The 22,352-nt window shown below is 44.0% G+C and overlaps 1 protein-coding gene across 1 annotated transcript in view; it reads left to right on the top strand.

Moving 5' to 3' along the window:
- Nucleotides 1-350: 350 nt before the first annotated feature.
- The window catches only part of LOC144756278 (uncharacterized), a 411,513-nt gene continuing 389,511 nt past the window's right edge, over nucleotides 351-22,352 (top strand). The window contains exon 1 of the mRNA XM_078645939.1: nucleotides 351-533. Within this exon, the coding sequence (XP_078502065.1) occupies nucleotides 420-533 (114 nt within the window). The 5' untranslated portion in view covers nucleotides 351-419. The remainder of the gene's footprint in view (nucleotides 534-22,352) is intronic.

Raw genomic sequence — 22,352 nt, 5'->3', positions numbered from 1 at the left:
TCCAGCCTGTGTGTCTGTCTGTCTGTGCTGGGGTCTCTAGGAAGTAGGAATCCAGATTCAGAAATAGAACATAGAGGCACAAGAAGTCATGTGGGTCTGTAGATAGTTCTACACATGGTGTCCACATTTCATGTGATACTTCCTAACACCTTTTGCAACTCCAAACAGTGCATACTTTGTTTCAATATTCACTTTCACCCCTCCTCTGGTCTCATCTAAATTGTTTTTGGCCACCAGTTAGATCCGATTTAATATTTAACAATGACCCCCCCCCCTCTGTGTCCTCCGATAACTGTCTGTGCAAGCAGATCCTTCCAAATCCTGTCATTTTGGGTTCACAGAGTGTGGTTCGTCAGCATATTTAAGAGGGATGTTGGGCCATATTCTGCCATCAGTGAAGGGAACATACAAGCTCCAAGATGATGCTCCTGACCTGTGTGACTCTCTTCCTCGCTGCCTTCGCCCCCTTTGTCCACTCGCACCCACACTGTCCGAATGAGAAAACTCACCTGCTCCCTGCCAAGCTAAGTGAGGTAAGTGTCCGAACCCCACCTGCGCCTTTCCACACAACTGGGGGGTACGCAGGAACATCTTAAGGATTTTGGGTCCCCTGGGCCAAACATATGTTGGGGGTAGGGGCCTGTTCCTAACAGCTTTGGATTTATGATCCAGTTTCAACTCTTTCATGCCGTCTTTGACAGTGCACAGGCACACTGGTCCAAATTCTAACATTGTTTACACATACTATCCAGGGATAAAGACGTTTTCAATACTGTAACAGAACAGCGGCTCATTAATATAACTGCAAATAATCTCTGTGACACACTCAAATGTCAGGTCCTATTTTGATCCAACAGAAACGTGTTTATGGCTGTTGCATGAAACATAGACACAACATTCCTCTGCAAATGTCTGTAATAGATTCTCACACATCACACACATTAAAACAAAAATTAATGGGAAACTATTTGAAACAATCTGTTTAAGAATCATTCTAGGTCATCAGAACAAGACTCTCTGCAGAACAGAGCTGGTTCCAGGGAGGGAGGGGGCGAGGCTGAAAGGCTGGGTGGGGCCCTGGCCTAGGGCCCACCTTGCCCATGCCTTAAAATGCCTGTGGGGTACGATGGCCAAGAATGTGGGGTCTACGAAACGCCAGTTGTATCAAATCGGTAACAGGGTCAATTTCCACTCAACTCATGACAAATACTTATGTCTTAGCACAATATCACATTTACCCATTTTCTATGTTGTTCATGTGGCAAGTAGTGCTTACATCACATTTATTGTCTTCAAAAGATGAGAGAGTGTGCTATGGCATTTCGTGGATGCTCACTCACTGGTACCCCTGCACTGCCCTGACTGCCATCACTGGTGGTGCAAAGAAAAGAACAGGCAGAGCAGCAGGGTACAGCGAGCTCCCCTCTCCATTTAACAGGCACAGCACGGCAGAAGAAAAACAATCTTTCGATCTCTAGAAAGCAGCTGCAGTGCAGCATTCACTTTCATGCATGCCATAAAAACCATGACAGGGCATGAGTCCCTCCCATGGATAATAGATACAGCAAAGCAGTGCAAGATTCTTTCTCATACATAACAAATGCAGCACAGCAGTGCAAGATTCCCTTCAATGCATAACAGATACAGAACGGCAGGGTAAGATTCCCTCCCATGCATAACAGATACAGCACGGCAGGGTAAGATTCCCTCCCATGCATAACAGATACAGAACGGCAGGGTCAAATTCCCTCCCATGCATAACAGATACAGAACGGCAGGGTAAACTTCCCTCACATGCATAACATATACAGCACTGCAGGGTAAGAGTATTCCTTCCCATGCATAACAGATACAGCAGGGCAGTGTAAGATTCCCTCCCATGCATAACAGATACAGAACGGCAGGGTAAAATTCCCTCACATGCATAACATGTACAGCACTGAAGGGTAAGAGTATTCCTTCCCATGCATAACAGATACAGCAGGACAGTGTAAGATTCCCTCCTATGTATAACAGATACAGCACAGGAGGGTAAGGTTCCCTCCCATGCATAACAGATACAGCACAGCAGGGTAAGAGTATTTCCTCCCTTGCATAACAGATACAGCAGGGCAGAATAAGATGCCCTGCTATGCATAACATATATTGCACTGCAGGGTAAGATTCCCTCCCATGCATAAGAGATGCAGCACTGCAGAGTAAGATTCCCTCCCATGCATAACAGATACAGCACAGCAGGGTAAGATTCCCTCCCATGCATAACAGACACAGCACGGGAGGGTAAAATTCCCTCCCATGCAAATAGATACAGCACGGAAGAGTAAGATTCCCTCCCATGCATAACAGATACACCACAGCAGGGTAAGATTCCCTCCCATGTATAATAGATGCAGTACAGCAGTGCAGGATTCCCTTCAATGCATAACAGATACAGCAGAGCAGTGCGATATTCCCTTCCATTCATAACAGATACAACTGTGCAGAGTAAGATTCCCTCCCATGCATAACAGATACAGCACAGCAGGGTAAGAGTATTCCTTCCCATGCATAACAGATACAGCAGGGCAGAATAAGATTCCCTCCTATGCATAACATACACAGCACAGGAGGGTAAGATTCCCTCCCATGCATAACAGATAGAGCAGGGCAGAGTAATATTCCCTCCAATGCATAACAGATACAGCACTACAGGTAAGATTCCCTCCCATGCATAACAGATACTGCACTGCAGGGTAAGATTACTCCCTCCCATGCATAACAGATACCGCAGGGCAGTGTAAGATTCTCTCCCATGCATAACAGATACAGCATGGCAGGGTAAGATTCCCTCCCATTCATAACAGATACAGCCCAGTAGAATAAGATTCCCTCCCATGCATAACAGAAATAGCAGAGCAGGGTAAGATTTTCTTCCATGCATAAGAGCTACAAAGCAGCAGTTTAAAATTCCCTCCTGTGAATAACAGAAACAGCACAGTGGATGTAAAGCAATCCCTTTTCTCTCACAGAAAGGCAAGTGGTATGTGGGCTCTACATAGACCTCTGGAGTAGATTTTAAATCCACTGAGATGAGTATAAAAATGGATGAGTGAGTGAATATGCTTGTGCTACCACTACCTTGCTCGGTGCCATCACTCAGTTTCATGACTCTGTTGTCAATCATGATCAGCAGAGCTCAATCCTTGCATCTGTATTCCAAACAGGAAACAGTTTTCAGAGCAGCACATTTCCATTAGAGAGATAGGTGCTGCTTTAAAAGACACGTTTCTTGTTTGGGAAGACAAAGGTGGGAGCAGGCCGTGGTCCACTGCCTAGTCCCCAAAAAGCTGATAGACGCAAGGACCAAAAGGAAAGCTGGCCATGGTGGCTGCTTCCATACTGCCATTCAGTCACCACCGTAACTGATCAATGGGTGCATTCACACATTGTGATCACAAACCACTGAGACATACCTTTGTGACTAACAAAGAGTGGGGCTCCTTTTGCATCCTCCCCTATATGCTATTGGGAAATGGCCATAAAATCCCTTTTATGAGTCTGAGAGACTTTTCCAGTTCACAAAATTAGTTTTATAACTTGTAAAAGCTATTTTAGAGTCTCCACCCTTGTGATTTTGTTAAATTGCAGACCAATCGATCACAAAATCCCTTCCTACATCAGGCCCAAAATGTTCAAATTGTAAAAACAAAAGAATCCTCCATTATGCTCTTTCTCTTCTTTGCCCCTTCTGGTCTTAGTATTTCCCCTCTCTCTTCATAGATATTTTCCTCTCTGTCACCAACTCTTCCTCTCCTTCTCCATTCTCTGTTGCTATCCAATCTCTAGCACCTTCCCTTTTTCTTGTGTTTGTTCTCACTCCAACCCTCCCCTCCTTGCCTTATCTGGCTTTCATCTTCCTCTCATCTCAATCTCTTGTGGTCAGACACCAAAGACAAACTTTCCCACTCATCCACCTCCAGCCCTCAAGATTCTAACTCTCCAAGGATTTTTCATCTCTAGTCAATAAACAAAGGGAAAGCCCAGCAGGCTGGTTCACTTGTTCAAAGTGCCGGATGCAATACATTTGTGGTTAGTAATGCTTTAATAAAACCACAAGTAAAAACAAATACAAATGTTCCTCTTGTTTCACTTTTATTTCTCTATTCACTCTCGTACTCACTTCTCTCACACGCCTCTTTCAAACTATTCTGTCACTCGATCTTACTGTACACTCCCATACCTCATGTTCCCCACCCCTTCACTCCCTCTCACCTTCCATTTCTTTCTTCCTTATGTCTTGTGCCTATTTCTCCCTCTGCTCCAACCAGGGCCAGGGCAAGGATTTATTCTACCCTACCATAGATGAAAGCACATTTTTCCGTAATGTCTATTGTAGAAGTGGCCTTACATTTGCTTATTGTAAAGATAATATGAAGTACACAAAAAGGATCTTGGTGGAATGTCCGAATTAATGTCAGTCACTAGTAATTAATGTGGCCACATCTCAGACCATCATTATTTTGCACACTGTGCTACCTAAGTTGGGACCCAGCCATATATAAGTCAGTCTTGACCCTACTCCAGTAAGAACAGTCCAGCCCAAACCTAACAATGGGTGGGATGCAGCAGTGTAATTACCAGAGACTGAAAGTAATAGATTAATAGACATTACCTTTTTCAAAAATTCATATTTCACTAAAGTTTCTCTCCATTCAACTTCAGACTCAATTCCATCACTAATTAGACCCACATCCACATCTTCAATTCTTCACCACCAAAGCAATCATACACTACTGGTTCATTATCAGCTTTACCTAACCTAGACAAACAATCCGCAAGAATATTATTGGAAGCAGGCAAATAGGAGACAACAAAATTAAACTCCTGTAAGGCAATCAACCCACTTCTGAATGCAATGTGAGACAAAATCAATTATCTTTTTCGCAATAAGTTCCTTCAAGGGTTTATGATCCGTTAAAACCTCAAACATGCTTCCCTATAGAAACTTCCTCAACTTGCAGATAGCCCAATAGATGGCCAGCACCTCCATTTCCACAACAGAATATTTGCACTCTGCCCCTCTTGAGGGTCTGGACATAAATACGACAGCCTCTCAACACCCTCAGATTTCTGAAACAACACCACACCTAGACCTTTAGAGCTGGCGTCTGTCATTAAATAAGACTTCTTCTTCGGATCAAAACTGCCAAGATCTTGGGCCTTACTCAGACACATCTTTAGGTGTTGAAATTCCCCATCACAATCATTGGAGAATTCAAACTCACACAATTTTTTTAAAAAAAGATCCCTTAAATGTCCAGTCACACCAGCAAAATTGGGGGACAAACTTGTGGTAAAATTCTGCCATTCCCAAGAATTTCACAGGTTCTTCTTTGTTCAGTGGAGTCCGGAGTTTGCAGATGGTCTCAATCAACGCAGCTCTGTGCTTAATACCACTTGCAGACACTTGGTGACCAAAATATTCAATTTCAGCCACATCAAATTTACACTTATCAGCATGTAGAGTCAATCCAGCATCACAGAACTTCCTCAGGACCAATCTCAGCCTCCGATCATGTTCTTTGGCGTCCACACCAAACACCAGAACATCATCCTGATACATTTTGACCCCTTCAACACCCTTGAGAACGTGTTTCATGACTCTCTCGAACACTGAGGCCGCAGAGATTAGGCCAAAAGGCATTCTCAAACATCTAAAGGTACCAAAGGGTGTAATAAAGGCCGTAAGATTTTGAGAAGCAGGGTGTATTTGACCTGATGGTACGCCGAGGTCAAGTCAAGGGATGAAAAATGCTTCGCCCCACCGAGAGAACACAACATTTCGTTGATGTTGAGTAGAGAATAGTGTTCTACTACAACTGCTTTGTTGAGCTCCGTCAGGTCCACACAAAGCCTGGCCTCACCATTGGCCTTGCGGGCCATAACAATGGGAGAAAGCAATTCAGTAGCTTCAACTTCCTCTATGATCCCATTGGCTTTCAATTTGTCTAGCTCAATTTTCCTATGAACTTTCACCATAAGGGGAACACCTCGAACCTTTGCTACCTTCGGAATAGAACTAGGTTTTATTTTGATCTGATGCATATAGTTATTAAGACACCCCAGTTTGTTTTCAAACACTTCAGGAAACTGATTGACCAAGGTTTTGTATTCTCTCTCAATTTGACTAATAGATGGTATGTCTTTCACACACACAGAGGGGCTCTCATTGGGATCTACAAAGACATGTGAATCACATTGGTGAAACCAACTTATTAAGGAATTACCCTTCATAGAAACATATACCTTGCCGGGAATCAATTGTTCCCCAAAACCATTCTAAGACATCAATAATTTCTCCCCCATGCCCTCTTGGTCTTATATCTGGCTTCAACAAGGTGACTTTCTTCAAAAGGTATTGATCAAAAAACTTATTTGGAATCAAGGTCACCTTGGTCCCATAATCAAATAACATTTTCACAGGTGCATCGTTAATTAATACAGTATCTATGGGACCTTCACAACCAGATCCTTTGACCTGACAGATGTTGACTTCCTCTATCACTTCCTCAAATAAATCTACTTCTCTAGTTTTCTTCTGATCTCTACCAGACCTACAACATCTCGTAAAATGACCTTTATGACCACACGTACTGCAGGAAGCTTTCCATCCCAGACAGTCTTTGAAGATTGATCATATAGTGTAGCTGGGGATTCAAACCAGGTAAGGGTCTTTAAACTGTATATCCCTTTGACCCTCTCTCCACTGTTTGTTGAGTCTTTGAAGTTTGCCATATGACCTGAGTTTCAACATCTACCCTGGAAATTCTTTGAACTGCCAGGTTGAGACTCAGTCTTATTCAAAATGTTTCCCCTTGCTCCTTCATATCTGTTCTTTTCTTTGTCTTTATCAACTTTCATGACCACACCCTGGTCTTTGTCAGATGGAGCACTTTTTTGGATAATTTCCAAACATACTTTTGAATGTGTATACGTTTTTGCGATAGTGACCACCTCAAGCAAAGAGGGATTATTCTTCTGCCACAAACTGTCTCTTGCTTTGTTGACAAAAGATGCACCAAAATTGAACGTCCAGGCCAATTTTCTGTAATATACTGTTCAACAGATTCCTCTCTTTTTTGCATTTGTCTACCGAAGTGATACCTTTCAAGAACTGTGCTCACCTTCGGTAAATAGTGTAAATCTAATTTTTTAATTCCAATCTCAAACTCATTAAGACCTGACGTTTTGTTATCTGTAAGGTCAGGAAAATGCTCAAAAACTTCTTGTCCTTCTGCTCCCACACAATGCTTTAACAACAAAGTTTCCTTTCTGCGCTAAGTGATGTCCCACAAACACAAGCATAGTGAGTAAAAACCCTTTTCCATTTCAACCAGGGTAGATTAGGCTCACTGGGAGAGGATAAAAAGAAAGTTGGAGCAGGAACATTCTGCATGCTTAAGAGATTAAAGCAACTTTGTAATAAAGAATTTACTCCTTGTATTAAAACTCACAAATGCAATTTATCACAAAGTGCAGTATGTGCAGTATATATATGACCTACAAATTAGCATAAAACAAGAGATGTATGTACCAGTCTCAAACACACACTGTAAAGGTGGGATTGCGTCAATGGCAAAATATCTCAGGAGACGACTCTGTTTGCCATGGTGTTCCTTAAAATGACGCGCCACTGGGTAAGAGGGGTCCTCGGTGTTAATTGCCCTGATGTGCTGGAGAATCCTTTTGTGCACCTGCAACTTGGAACTACCCACATATTGCAGGGCACAAGGACACTCCAGCACATATACTGTATACTCTGACTTACACATAAGTTGTTTGGTAATCTGCCGGGGAATTTCAGAAAAAGGAGTCATGTATTGGGTTTTGTTGATGCCATGTTGGCAGGCTTTACAGGAGGAACACTTCTTGAAGCCCTTGATCGCTTTAAACCAAGGGCTCACTGTGACCACCTCAGGGCTGGACTTAACCAATGATTCCCTCAATGAGAATTCCCTTTTACAAGAAAAGCTAGGCTTTGATGGCATCAAGTGGCCTATAATAGGATCGTTGTTGACAAGATTCCAGTTCTTAAAGACGATTTTACGTAAAGCCTGGAATTGCTGATTAAAAGTCAACACCAATCTAATTGGTTGATCAATATTCTCAGTCTCCTGTCTTGTACCCTGCCGAGTTTGTAAGGCATCCTCCCTAGACATGGCATTAACCTTTCTGATTGCCGAATTGATAATATTCAAAGAGTACCCTCTGGCTACAAAACGTGCCTTGCTGTCGTCCTGTGCCTGTCTACACTATTCATCCGTGCTGCAGATACATCTGATTCGCAGCATCTCCCCATAGGGGATGCTGCAAATCAGATGTGCAGGATGATGACTCCTAGCGTGGAGAACAGTGTTCCCAGCAGTTGGTTTACGGAACAGTGTAGTTTGGAGTTTGTTATTTTTAATCAGGACCTGGACATCCAAGAAACACACACTCTCCTGGCTCATATGGTGAGTGAATTCTAGATTGAATGCATTGATGTTGAGCTGCCTAATGAAATCTAAGGCCTCCATTTCTGTACCGCGCCAAATTAAAAAGATATCATCAATGTAGCGATACCATTGAACAATCTGTTCTGCCATGAACAGGTGGTGCGTCCCCATGAGGACCTGTCTCTCCCAGTAGCCCATGTGCAGACAGGCATAACTGGGAGAGAAACAGGCCCCCATGGCCACCCCCCTGATCTGTTGGAAATATTGGCTATTGAATTGAAAGTAATTGTTGTTCAAGCAAAAGGAGGTAATTGACATCAGCATTTTGTTATGTTCTGCATATTGAACTGATCCATTGTCCAAGTAAAATTGCAAGGCCCTCAAACCATCACAGTGTCTGATACTGGTATAAAGTGATGAAACATCACCAGTACCCAGTTTGCCATTTTACAGATTCCAATTGTCTTAAAAAGTCACTTGAATCTTGCACGTATGATGGTAGAGCAGTAACAAAGTCTTGGAGAAAAAAGTCAATGTATTTAGTGACATTCTCCAGTAAACCATCTATGGCGGAAATAATAGGTCTGCCTGGTGGCTTATGGGAATCCTTATGAATTTTAGCGATTAAGTAGAAAACCGGCATCATCGGAAAGTCTTGTTTCAAAAACTTGAATTCATCAAAATCCAAGAGGCCCGCACTCTTCCAACTCAGTAACAGGCTCCCCAATCCATTTTGGGCCTGTCTTATATCAATAAGTTAGCATCGTTTGTAACATGAGGTGTCGAGTAGTTGTGAATATGCCTCTTCCAAGTATAAGGTCCGTGGCCAAAGCACGACATTGCCCCCCTTGTCGGCCTGGCGGACAATGATCGAATTGTCAGCTTGTATCTTTCTGACCAAGTTATTGTACTTGTTGTTGTGAATACTGTTTTTACGTTTTGTTTTTAGAGTTGAAACATCTAGCTTCTTAATCCCTGCGATGGTAAGGTCATGGAAAATGTCAAAATTGTCATGTACAGTCAACGGTGAAAATGTAGACCTTGATTTAAATATATATATAGACTCCACGCTTTCCAAGTGCCTCGTCGCACAGAACAGGAACACGAACTCAGAATATGCCGGTACCAGATTTGTTTTATTTCATAATTTTTTCAGTGGAACGGTGCATGACCCAGACGTGTTTTGGACATGAGGCTGTGTCCTTGCTCACTTAACAAACGGGGAGGCTAAAACATTGAATTTAAAACACCCATTTGGCGCCAACATAGAGTGAGGTATAAACATAGAAAACAGACATATCTTGTAGTACTGTTTCTTGAATGGAGACGGCCATCTTATAATGCCTATCCTTCTCTTTGCACAATATACGACAATATGCACTCTGTACGTTTTGGCACTAGACACACATCGATTAAAATGCAATATCTCGCCCTTAGTACTTCAGATCATATAGCACTATATACAATATTACTTCGACAAAAGTAGATGTTAATAAAAAATATTAAAGTGCAAGGTGCCTGTATAAACATACGATTCACTAAAACGCAAAATGCAATATTAAGACCACATGTACATGTATGAATACATTTCATATATATTACAAAGATGATGTTAAAAGGCAATTATTACGAATGCTTATGATAAAATTAAAAAATATTCTATTGGATTAACGGGCGAGTATAAATTGATATCAAGGTTTGTAGTGCAAAATATTCCAGACATGTGCAAAGAAGGCAAAGACAGGCACGCATATTAGTGCGTATATAATCGTACAAATACAAAAACGAACATCAATGATAAATACCCCCTAATGTGTTACCATCAAGACCATTCTGATTACTGATGCAACAATAAATATGTGCAAATACGTCAGTGATGGGATCATGGTAAATATCAATAGCATCGCATGGCATATTCGGAATGAACGTGGACACAGATTTGAAAGGACTTTTTGCAGTATGTGTGATATTAATCCCTTCGCCATCGGCTGCCTCTTGGGAACTGCTACCACTAGTTTCATTCCCTTTCAAATCATGCACTGTTCGCATCAATACAAGCACAAATGCTGCCGGTGGTTGAATGCAAGCCTGTCACACCCCATTCCGCTGGCTTGCCAAACGCATTTCGGGCGTCATCCCGCCCTTGATCACTGGCTGCACTACAGAAGGACAGGAAACAAGGTAATGTCATGCACCTGATTTTATTGAAGCGTAGAAGTCCTGCCCTCATGGGCTCTGGCAAGGGATTGTGGTCTTTGCAGTACATGCCGGACTCCAGGCGCAAAGCACAGTGGGTGCCCACGTCCTTAACACCTTGAACGCTATGGGGATTTTTCCCCTGTGCTGGAAAAGCAGCAGATGCACTTTACATGACGAGCTGGGCTCGTCATGAGCGTAGCAGGAGGCTACTGCATGACGAGCCCAGCTCGTCATGAGCGTCGAAGGGGTTAAGTAGCGAAAATTTCTCTCCGAAGAGGGTGGAAAAGGATATGTCCACAGCTGTCATCCCACCAATATATGCCAGCAGCTCAGACCCCCCTCGGTCCAGTCACAGCTCATGATAAATGAGCCGCATAAATCTGCCATGAGAAATCAGAGGGGCGTCCCCACGACCTGGCAGGCTGTTAAATATTTCAAACAAAAGGTTGCCCAATGTGGAGAGGCCGCACCCGAGGAGGTTTCCGCACAAATGCTGCCGGTGGTTGAATGCAAGCCTGTCACACCCCATGCCGCTGGCTTGCCAAACGCTTTTCGGGCGTCATCCCGCCCGTGATCACTGGCTGCACTACAGAAGGACAGGAAACAAAGTAATGTCATGCACCTGGTTTTATTGAAGCGTATAAGTCCCGCCCTCATGGGCTCTGGCAAGGGATTGTGGTCTTTGCAGTACATGCCGGACTCCAGGCGCAAACCACAGTGGGTGCCCAAGTCCTTAAGTAGCGAAAATGTTGCTCCCAAGTGGGTGGAAAAGGATATGTCCACGCCCGAAACGCGTTTGGCAAGCCAGCAGAATTGCGTGTGACAGGCTTGCATTCAACCACCGGTGGCATTTGTGCGGAAACCTCCTCAGGTGCGGCCTCTCCACATTGCGATACAAAAGGGGATGATGGACGGAGCGTTTGAGCAAATCAAACACTCTCCCCCAGTCAACTGATCGGGGTTTAATCCATCACCATTCTTTAGCCCACTCAGCCACCCCATTTCAGACATGGCTATATGCAAATCAGTCTGACCCTGTGCCTCATGGGAACAGTCCAGCCCGAACTGCCAAGCCATGTCTTCCATGGACCGGAAACAAGCATCCTGGGACCGGTTTCGGATTCATAATCCTCATCAGCCAGGCTATCTTGAATCCAGTGAGCAAGGGACTCACGTCTGAGCATACCCTGCCACACTTAGGGCGAACAAAGCGATACAAAAGGGGATGATGGACGGAGCGTTTGAGCAAATCAAACTCACCCCCAGTCAACTGATCTGGGTTTAATCCATCACCATTCTTTAGCCCACTCAGCCACCCCATTTCAGACATGGCTATATGCAAATCAGTCTGACCCTGTGCCTCATGGGAACAGTCCAACCCGAACTGCCAAGCCATGTCTTCCATGGACCGGAAACAAGCATCCTGGGACCGGTTTCAGATTCATAATACTCATCAGCCAGGCTATCTTGAATCCAGTGGCCAAGTGAGCAAGGGACTCACGTCTGAGCATACCCTGCCACACTTAGGGCAAACAAAGCGATACAAAAGGGGATGATGGACGGAGCCTTTGAGCAAATCAAACACTCACCCCCAGTCAACTGATCTGGGTTTAATCCATCACCATTCTTTAGCCCACTCAGCCACCCCATTTCAGACATGGCTATATGCAAATCAGTCTGACCCTGTGCCTCATGGGAACAGTCCAGCCCGAACTGCCAAGCCATGTCTTCCATGGACCGGAAACAAGCATCCTGGGACCGGTTTCGGATTCATAATCCTCATCAGCCAGGCTATCTTGAATCTAGTGGCCAAGTGAGCAAGGGACTCACGTCTGAGCATACCCTGCCACACTTAGGGCGAACAAAGCGATACAAAAGGGGATGATGGACGGAGCGTTTGAGCAAATCAAACACTCACCCCCAGTCAACTGATCTGGGTTTAATCCATCACCATTCTTTAGCCCACTCAGCCACCCCATTTCAGACATGGCTATATGCAAATCAGGCTGACCCTGTGCCTCATGGGAACAGTCTAGCCCGAACTGCCAAGCCATGTCTTCCATGGACCGGAAACAAGCATTCTGGGACGGGTTTCGGAATCATAATCCTCATCAGCCAGGCTATCATGAATCCAGTGTCCGCTATCATGAATCCAGTGGCCAAGTGAGCAAGGGACTCACGTCTGAGCATACCCTGCCATACTTAGGGCGAACAAAGCGATACAAAAGGGGATGATGGACGGAGCGTTTGAGCAAATCAAACACAAACCCCAAGTCAACTGATCTGGGTTTAATCCATCACCATTCTTTAGCCCACTCAGCCACCCCATTTCAGACATGGCTATATGCAAATCAGTCTGACCCTGTGCCTTATGGGAACAGTCCGGCCCGAACTGCAAAGCCATGTCTTCCATGGACCGGAAACAAGCATCCTGGGACCGGTTTCGGATTCATAATCCTCATCAGCCAGGCTATCTTGAATCTAGTGGCCAAGTGAGCAAGGGACTCACGTCTGAGCATACCCTGCCACACTTAGGGCGAACAAAGCGATACAAAAGGGGATGATGGACGGAGCGTTTGAGCAAATCAAACACAAACCCCCAGTCAACTGATCTGGGTTTAATCCATCACCATTCTTTAGCCCACTCAGCCACCACATTGGGCAACCTTTCGTTTGAAATACTTAGCGGCCTGCCAGGTCGTGGGGAAGCCCCGCGGCTTTCTCATGGCAGATCTACGCGGCTCATTTATCGTTAACGGATACATGTTGTCCGTTCACATCATTTCAACGCTTATAAGCACAATTATACATTTCTCAACTGTGCTTAAATCAATTACTGTATTGCTGAAATGTCAATTCATTCAATTAAGGATTCGTTACTGACAGATCAAAGCACATACAAATGTCAGAATAACCACTTTAGCGGTAATTCAGCGTAGCTATCTCCAAGCAAAAGTCAGATACCATACGTTTTTATTTTCAACTGCTACGTCGTGATCAAGACACTTCGTGTGTCGAAAAGCGTAGCGGTTGAAAATAAAAACGTATAGTATCTGTAGTTGGACCTCTGAGAGTGTGATTACTGACTTTCGTTTGGATTATGACGGCCAGTCTGGGTTTGCCGGCACCACCATGCGCCACCTGACAAAGGGATTGATCTCAGAAAGCTGTCTTGGATTTTGAATATATATATATATATATATATATATATATATATATATATATATATATATATATATATATATATATATATATATATATCCAATTACCGCTCCGGCGCCTGTAACCACCAAACGGAGAAAGACACGGACTCCAAAATCAGCATACACTGCTGGCTGCAGTGACTTTATTAAATTATAAATGGTGCGAGATGCCGGGCAGGATGACGCGTTTCGGCTAACGTGTGGCCTTGCTATATATATATATATATATTTTTTTTTATTTATTGTTTTGTTTTCACCACACCCATATATATGTGTATGTATATGTATATATGTATGTATATATATATATATTTTTTTATTTTTATTTTTTTACAACAATGTAAAAGCATCAGAGCATCACAGCAGCAGGTGCGAACGTTCAGCTCAGCCAAAAGCCAGGAACATCAATTTTTGTGCAAAGAAACACCGCACTCGGGAACTTTAAGTTTTAGGATTTAATTAAACAGAGCCCAGTCTGCACACCCAAATAAATATATATCTCAATGCAGTTCTAATGGATATTGACATTTCTATCATGCTTAATTTTATATTATCAAAATAATGCCACGTCCTCAATTAGGGACTCTTTCATTTCTTCTCTCTGACTTCCTGCTCTACATGAGTTGTGTCATCTGTCATCTCATGTGTATTATCATCGGTCATGAGTAATATCATGTGTGACCTGCAGCCACATTATTTCTCCAGTGATGATTAATAGTATCTCTTCACTAAAGCAATAGCGAAAACAAGTTGCCACGTCGCCTCAAGGTTCAATGGCACAAACTTTTACACACCTGTTTGTACGATAATCAATGACAAGTTAAGATTTGTAAAGCTCTTTACAGCTCTTACACATTATAGCATCAGCCTGTGCCCCAGACGGCCACAAGCATAGATGTAGGCTCTGCCAGTGTGGTGCATGTATTTAGAAATGCCTGTGGGCCAGTTTTTGTTGTGGGTTGTATTGTCAGTTTGCGTTTGATGTATTCATGGTCTCTACACACATTTCTGCCTGTGGAGATGCTAGTTTGTAGCGAAACAAAAATCAAGTAATTTGAAGAAAACTTGCCCTGGGGAAACTGATAGGATACAGCAAGGATCCGCTGTACTCATCTTCTCAAAAAATACTTTTTTTCTAGAGACCCCTCACCCACCAGGGTTGCCCCTCGGTGGCTTGCTTCATCATTGGGGTTCCTCTCAATCCTCTACGGATTGAGGCATGCTGCGACTTGGGAATACGTAGGAGCACTTACTGGTGTAGAGTATGTGAAGAGAAGTGGAGTGGAAAAAGATTAAAAATACCGAACTAGTGGGCCACTCTTTTATTCCCACCCCTAGTTGGTATGGTTAAAAATCAGGGGTTGTAAAACCAGACCGTGATGAGTCTGCTTGTCTCAGTGATGTATAGTCAACATAGTCAACATGTTGCGAGCCGTTCCCCTATTGGCACTTCATCAGGACTAAACAGGGCCCAGCCCCGTGTGTGCCACTCCTAATCAATCCTATACTAAGGATGCAAAATATGCACACTTAATGCGCAAGCTCTATGTATACATACGTTTTTAATGAAATAATCTGTATCTGTAATTTGAAAGGAAAATGCATTAAAACAGCAACCTGTCAGCTTGGCTGGCAGGTCACAATTGCTCAACTTAATCATGTAAATGTAACACCCGTATATGGTTGGTGCTTGTAAGTTCTAGCCAGTGTACATTCATTTGCGTGTCAAATATTTGCCACACAACATATAAGAAGTAAACTTCGTAACGTACTTCTAGAAACGCTATGCTAATGCGTCATGGTCAATACCCAGGGATCGAGGGGCCTGTAGTCAAACCCTATTTGAGGAAAAAAATTATGATCAGAAAACTGCCACTGGTGGTGCAGCTTCCTAGGTGTCAATTACCACCTGATCTTGAGCGTCCTAAATCCAAAAAGGAAGGACCACCAGCCACTTACTTCGTCAAAGCCACCTCGGGTCGATTAACCTACTTCTTTCCCTGGAGACCGCATACTAGTGAGTGCTTGCTGCGACCCAGTATTTAAAAACCTGCTCGCATTTGTGCAGCAGGAGAAACAGCAGAGTGATGCAGCTAGAAAACACTGCATCACTCAGTGTTCCCGTATGGCCACCAGTATTGGTGTCTCGCCGGCGCAATGTTGGGAGTATTCCTTTGTACTACTAATCAGGCTACTCTTATGCTCATACTGATGTAAAGGAATTGCGATTCTCCTATTACCATGACCAGAGAATCTGGATTTCATTAAAGACACAGAGGCAAAACATTATGCATTATTCTTTTAATGCAACTTCTAGCAACCATTTTAAAGTTAATTCATCACAAAGCAAAGTTCTAGAATAGAATGCTAATAATTATCAATGGCAACACGGCCAGATAGATCTGCCTCTTTTAAATGCAATAAACAATAAGTAATTATGAAAAAAGATAAACTTCTTCTTTAGAAACTGATGGATTCCAAAGGAACAGAAGCACAATGCCTATAAACTTCTTCTTAAGGTACTGAAGAATTCCAAAGGAAGAGGAAGGTGCGATGCCGAGAATTGCTTGAAGGGAAGAGGAGGAACAAATTAGGCTGAATTATTTGAAAAAGGATACAATATTAAACATGTGTACTCATATGTCCTACGTAAAGGGGAGAATATTGTAGATATTAAATAGTGCATAATAAAGGTGTAATACAATGAAATAACAAAGAGTTGTTTTCTTATTGAACATTGTTTAAAAAAAAATATATTTTTTAATTGTAATCTTCAAACAAATGCAATAAATGATTAAATATGTTATCTTTAGAATTCACTGCCGGGAGGGAAGGGTTGGGATAATGTTAGCCTCTGTGTCTTTTTAAAAAAAAACATGTTTTATTGGTCAAATGCAGAAATAATGGAGCTCTGTAACCCATCATACATACAACAACATGACTTCGACATTTTTCTCATTGGATAAAAAAAGAATAATGTAAAGACATGCATATGAAATGAAACAAAATAAACAAAAATGTATAAACCCCCCCACCCCATCGCACTGTCAATCAAGAAAAAGCTACATGTATTGTTGAAGCAGCAGTCCTACACTCACTATGAGCCTCCGTGTCTAATGAAATCCAGATTCTCTGGTCATGGCAATAGGAGAATCCCAATTTCATTACAAGACCAGAGGCTACCATTATGCATTTTAGTAGTCAAGTAAAGCTAAATCAGACCCGTGTTCAACAGGTTTGCAGTAGTGTTTCGCAAAGGTATTGGAACTGAACCAGTCGGCCGTCCTAAGAATTTCATCTAACTTACCTCCTTTCCAAAAGGATTGGCTGGCCATAGCGCCTCTTAAAGAATGTGCTTGAAATCTTTGGAGGTCAATACCTGCCAATTGCATAGCTAGTTTAACCCATCTAGCAATAGAGGGAGAAGAGACAGGTTTGAAGGGTTTAACAAAGTGCGATGTTTGTTCATCCTTGTATCATACTCCTTCATACAATCTGCCACACAACTTTTTGCAAGCATCGAATCTTGGGTAAAAAAGCATGGTTTTTGTTTTTTTAATAATTTCAAATGTTATGCTGAAGTGCTTTAATGTCTGAGGCCCTCCGACAGGATATTGGACAAAGGAGAGAAGCAAGTTTACTAGAGATTTTTTTATTATCTAGCAGGATATTTTGGGTCCAGTTACAAAAAAGGTCAAGTAATAATTTCACATAGCAAAGTGTTTCGTATTTTGGTTTAGGTGGTATTTAAGCTTTTCATAATTCTGCAAATTATTAAATGTTTACCAATTGATGTACCATTTAAAAGGGAGCGACCGGGGAACTGGCTGGTCTATAGCAGTTAATTGATCCATAGGAAGGACCTCTTTCAAATTGTTCAACAAGAAAGTTGGCTACGTGCACAATAGGAGCCACCATAGAATCCAGGTTCCTTTCCAAGCACCAACAAACCCATCTTTTGCAGATGATGTTGTATCTATGGTGTGTGTACTGGGGGCCCATGATTCTTGGAGGAGAGAAGAAGCCTGTGCCGAAAGGTCAGAGATTTCATTGGCTCGCCTGAGAATTTCCAGGCAAGAAGGTTCAAAGTCCAGCTCTTAGGAGGCCTAGTGAAGCTGGGAGTAGAAAGGGTATTTCGTAAGTTAATTCCAGTATTGTTGTAAAACCAACGTTGGGATGGCCAAAAAGGTGTTATTAGGATTAATGAACATTGTTCTATTCTCTACTCCTGCAGGGCGCTCTGGATCATTGCAAAGGGGGAAATGCATATCCCCAAATTCCTTTCCAAGGTTGAGGAAAGGCATTCACTGCCAGAACACCCGGGTCTGGCATCCAGCTGACGTATTTGCATAGTTGGGGCGTCAGCCTGCTCATGAAGAGGTCTACATCCAAGGGACCCCAAAAGTAATCTAGTCTTCTGAACACGTTTGTGTTCAGTTTCCAGTCCGTGTGATCCACTAGGAATCGGAATTCCAATCTCCACAGACATTCTTTTGTCCTGGTAGGTATTCTGCTCATTAGGATATTTTGTGTTCCAGGCAGAACATCCATAGCTTTTTGGGTAGGTTGGAGAGGTCCAGTGACTTGGTGCCCCCTAGGCGATTTATGTAGGCTACGGCTGACATGTTGTCCATCTTGAGAATGACTGACCACCCTTGAAGTGATTGCTTGAAACTCATTAGGGCATAAAGCCCGGCGGTTAACTCCAAAATATTTATGGGTGCAAACTCTCCGAATAGGACCATAAGCCTCCTGTGTTCCGATTCTGAAAGCAAACACCCATCCATGAAGGCTGGCCTCTGATTCCAGCACACATTCTGGGGTAATGCCAAAAATTGATTTGCCATCCCATGCATCGAGATTTTCTAACGAACAGGTCAGTTCTGTCTTGGCTTCTCTGTCTAGGCAAATTTTGTCTCCTTACCATAAGCCAGATTGAAGGGCTCTGCCCATCAGCCATTGGGGGGCCCGATAGTGTAAAGTACCCAGGAAAATAGCTTGGATTGATGATGAGAGGAGGCACAGAAGTCTGGCTAGTTCTTTTATGGTTAACAGATCGAGCTACAAAACATAACGAATCTCTTTTTGAATCTTGGATATCTTTTTTGCGGGAACACCATAGTCTTCACGGTGTCTACCTCAAAGCTCAGGAACTCCAAAGACCTTGAGGGAGTCATGTTCAATTTTTCTCTGTTTATAATAAAACCTGTACTCTCTAATAGGCTCACCATAGTATTCAAGTCTTTCAGAATTTGAGAGTGGGCTTGAGACATGAGGAGAATGCTGTCTAGATAGATTATGAGGCAATACTTTCCCTCAGGACTGAAGCAATGGCCCTCATCACTTTGGTAAAGCACCAGGGGGCAGAGGATAGACCGAAGGGAAGAGCTTGGAACTGGTGTAGGTGATTGTTCAAGGCAAATTGGAGGAAGGACTGAGATTCTTGGGCCATTGGAATCGTAAAATAGACGTCCTTTAGGTCTAGTTTCACTCAGCAGTCTTTTTCTAAAAGCATTTCCCTGAAGAGATGGATACCTTCCATCTTGAAAGGTATGTAGGTAAGAGATTTGTTCAGTTCTCTGAGATTTATTACAGTTCTCCACACTTTGTCCTTCTTCTTCATCAGGACAATATTGCTCAGGAAATTCTGGCATTCTCAGGGGACCTCTACAATTGCACCCTTTGCAAACACAGGGTTTACTTCCTCTGCCACAATAGACTGTTGTTCTTGGGTCAGATTTAACACTTTGGTTTTTTCTATAAAATCCATTTTAAAGCCCTGGACAGTCTCCAGAACCCAAGGATCTTATGTAATTTGTTTCCAGGGTTGTAAAAAGTGTTTTAGGCGACCCCCCACTTTCTCCGTTGAAAAGGAAGGATGAGATAAAATGGTACGTACTTGAAGTGTTGGTGGAGTTCTGACCTCTGGCTCTGAAGCCTCTTGAACGGAAGGGTCCTCCTCTCTGGGGGTAGAAGCAGGAATCCCATTGTATGAAAAGGGTCTTTGGTAGGGACGGCCAGCAGAACGACCCCTTCTGCCAGCACTGGCAAAAACACTTGGGTTAACATCTGTGAGAAGTTGGCCTGGTAGGGGATGTTTCCAATTCTGGAACTACCTACTACCTGACCAAACAATCCCTTATGGTGTCTGGTTGTAAGTCAACCTTATTAGACAAGCTATCCTAGGGGTAGCATGGACTAAGCAGCCTAAAGGCTTAACTTAAGAGGTCGTGTTAAGCGAGCTGTTTTACCACATACAATCCTGTAATACCAAATGAAAGGACACCACACAAGTATATATTATAAAAATATATGTGTTTATTACTAAAAACAATCCCCAGTATTCTTTATGAATAAAGGGGCACAAGCGTTAAATCAAAAGCACTGTTTAAACATACAAGTTGCACAATTATGGATGAGGGCGGGTGGCCACTCAAACCATATACTAAACAAGTGGTATAAGAGAGACCACTCGAACAGTGGTTAGGCCTAGGGCCTAGGGAATCGCTGGGAGCAGTCAGGACAAGCAATGCTGAAGTCGGGAATGGCCCTCGGGATTCGGGAGATGTGCGGAAAGCGCACGCATGCACCAATGTTAACCAATGGTGCGTAAAAGTCATAGAGTTAAAGTTTAAGGACACTTCCGTTGAACCTAGAGGAACAAAACTTAACACACAGACCCTAGAGGTGTGCACCAGTGTGGGAACACCGGCGGAGCAAAGTTACCTCACCCACAGGAAGTGGGTGCACAGGGTCGAAGTGGCGTCGGGTTTTGACACGCAGGCTCTTGGTGCTTGAAGCTGAAAGGGCTGCAGGCGGGTGAAAGATGAAGTGTCCGGTGGAGTCCAAGGGTGGACTCAAGTTGTAGAGTACCTGAAAGCAGAGGGGACAGAGTCTGGGTCACTCAGCAGTGACCAGGGTGGAACCAGGACGGAACCAGGCAATGTCGGGCGCAATCAGGTGGTCGTCGAGGAGCTTCTCTCCGCTGTCACGTGGGCTCTGGGGCATCTGCGACGTCCAGGAGCAGGTCACGATCTGTCCCACGCAGGCTCTCACCGTCGGTGCAGTCGGCTTCAAGTTTGGAGCAAACAAGCCTTGGTAAGAGCAATCCACGCGGGATCGGAAGATTGCTTCTCACTCGGACCAGGAAGGTCAGAGTCGGGGCTCCTCTTCAGGGGAGCTGGTGTGGATCTGGAGCAACCAGATTCACGAGTCTTCTTTGTAGTTTCGTCGGCACAGGGACCACTAGCCAGCTGGCAAGTGACCGGGCCAACGCGTTGAGCCAAATAGAGCCAAAGGGCCCCACGCAGCACTCGTCGAGTGTGGAGGGCTGAACTTCGGCTCAGGAGCAGCTCAGGGTGGGGGCTTCTCAAACCCCGGTGCACAGCTTCGAGGGTCACTCGTGGGCTGCACGGTCAGTGTCTCGTGGTCAATTCAAGATGGCGTGCCCCACGCTTCCGGTCGCCTCCACGGGTCTCAGCTCTGCAGGGACTGTGGATCGGGCTGTTGGAAGGCAGGCAAGCTTGATCTCGTTGATCTCAGTCGCGCGAGTTCCGGCGGGAACTGCAACTAAGTAGACGTCGAGGGCTGGATGGTGCCTGCTGCTGCAGGGTGGTCACTCCTTGACCACAAGGGAGATTCTTCGGGCTTCCACGATGAGATGGAGGGCGAAGGGTCCAGAATTGCGTTTCAAATGTTTCTTCCAGGAAATCCGATGTGCATTGGCACTGCTCCCACTCTTATTCCAATCTGGGGGGCGTGATTACCTGCTAGGTCCCCTCCTATGGGTGGGACCCAGGAAGTGGGTGGATACACCCCCTTCCTTTGATCCAGGCCGCCCTGGCACGAGGGCTGGAGTGCCCCAGAACCGGTTTGGCCGGATTATGCAAGGGGCAGCCTTGTGCGCCCCAGGCAGTGTCTGGTTTCTTTCAAACCTCCCTGCTACAATACACTATCTCCTGTCTGGAGGGCGGTGACACCCTCCTGTGACAGGAAACCCTTTGTCCAGGACCCATTTGGTCGAGTTTCGGTCAACTGCAGGGGTCCAGACATTTGTCTGTGGCAGAGGCATCCATTTTGTGGATCTTAAGGTCTTTGGAGAAATTAACCGCATTTAGTAAAGGAACATGTCTTACCCCTCTAGAGGGGTGGAATGCCATCCCCGTCGCCAGAACTGGCGAGGGGATGGTATTCCAAATCGTATGACACCTTACACGACATGTTTTGATAAAGCCAAACCAAAGTTGCTAAATAACCGCGAGGATTATAAGGCACTTAATAGTATATGGTATGGCATTATCCTGAAACAGCTTAGGGATTTGTTCCCGACAGCTGCAGACAGGCTCAGCTCATGCTAGAGCTCCATCTCACATAAAACCACGCACTCAGCCTCCAGGATTGATGAGGCCTACTATAGGAGTGGCTCACAGGTTTACATGTGTCCAGATATAGGTTTAGATATAGATATACTATACCT

Source organism: Lissotriton helveticus, chromosome 5_1 (assembly GCF_964261635.1).
Source record: "Lissotriton helveticus chromosome 5_1, aLisHel1.1, whole genome shotgun sequence".
NCBI lineage: Eukaryota > Metazoa > Chordata > Amphibia > Caudata > Salamandridae > Lissotriton > Lissotriton helveticus.
Note: the sequence above shows the minus strand (reverse complement) of the source record. Positions and strands in the feature narration are given on the sequence as shown.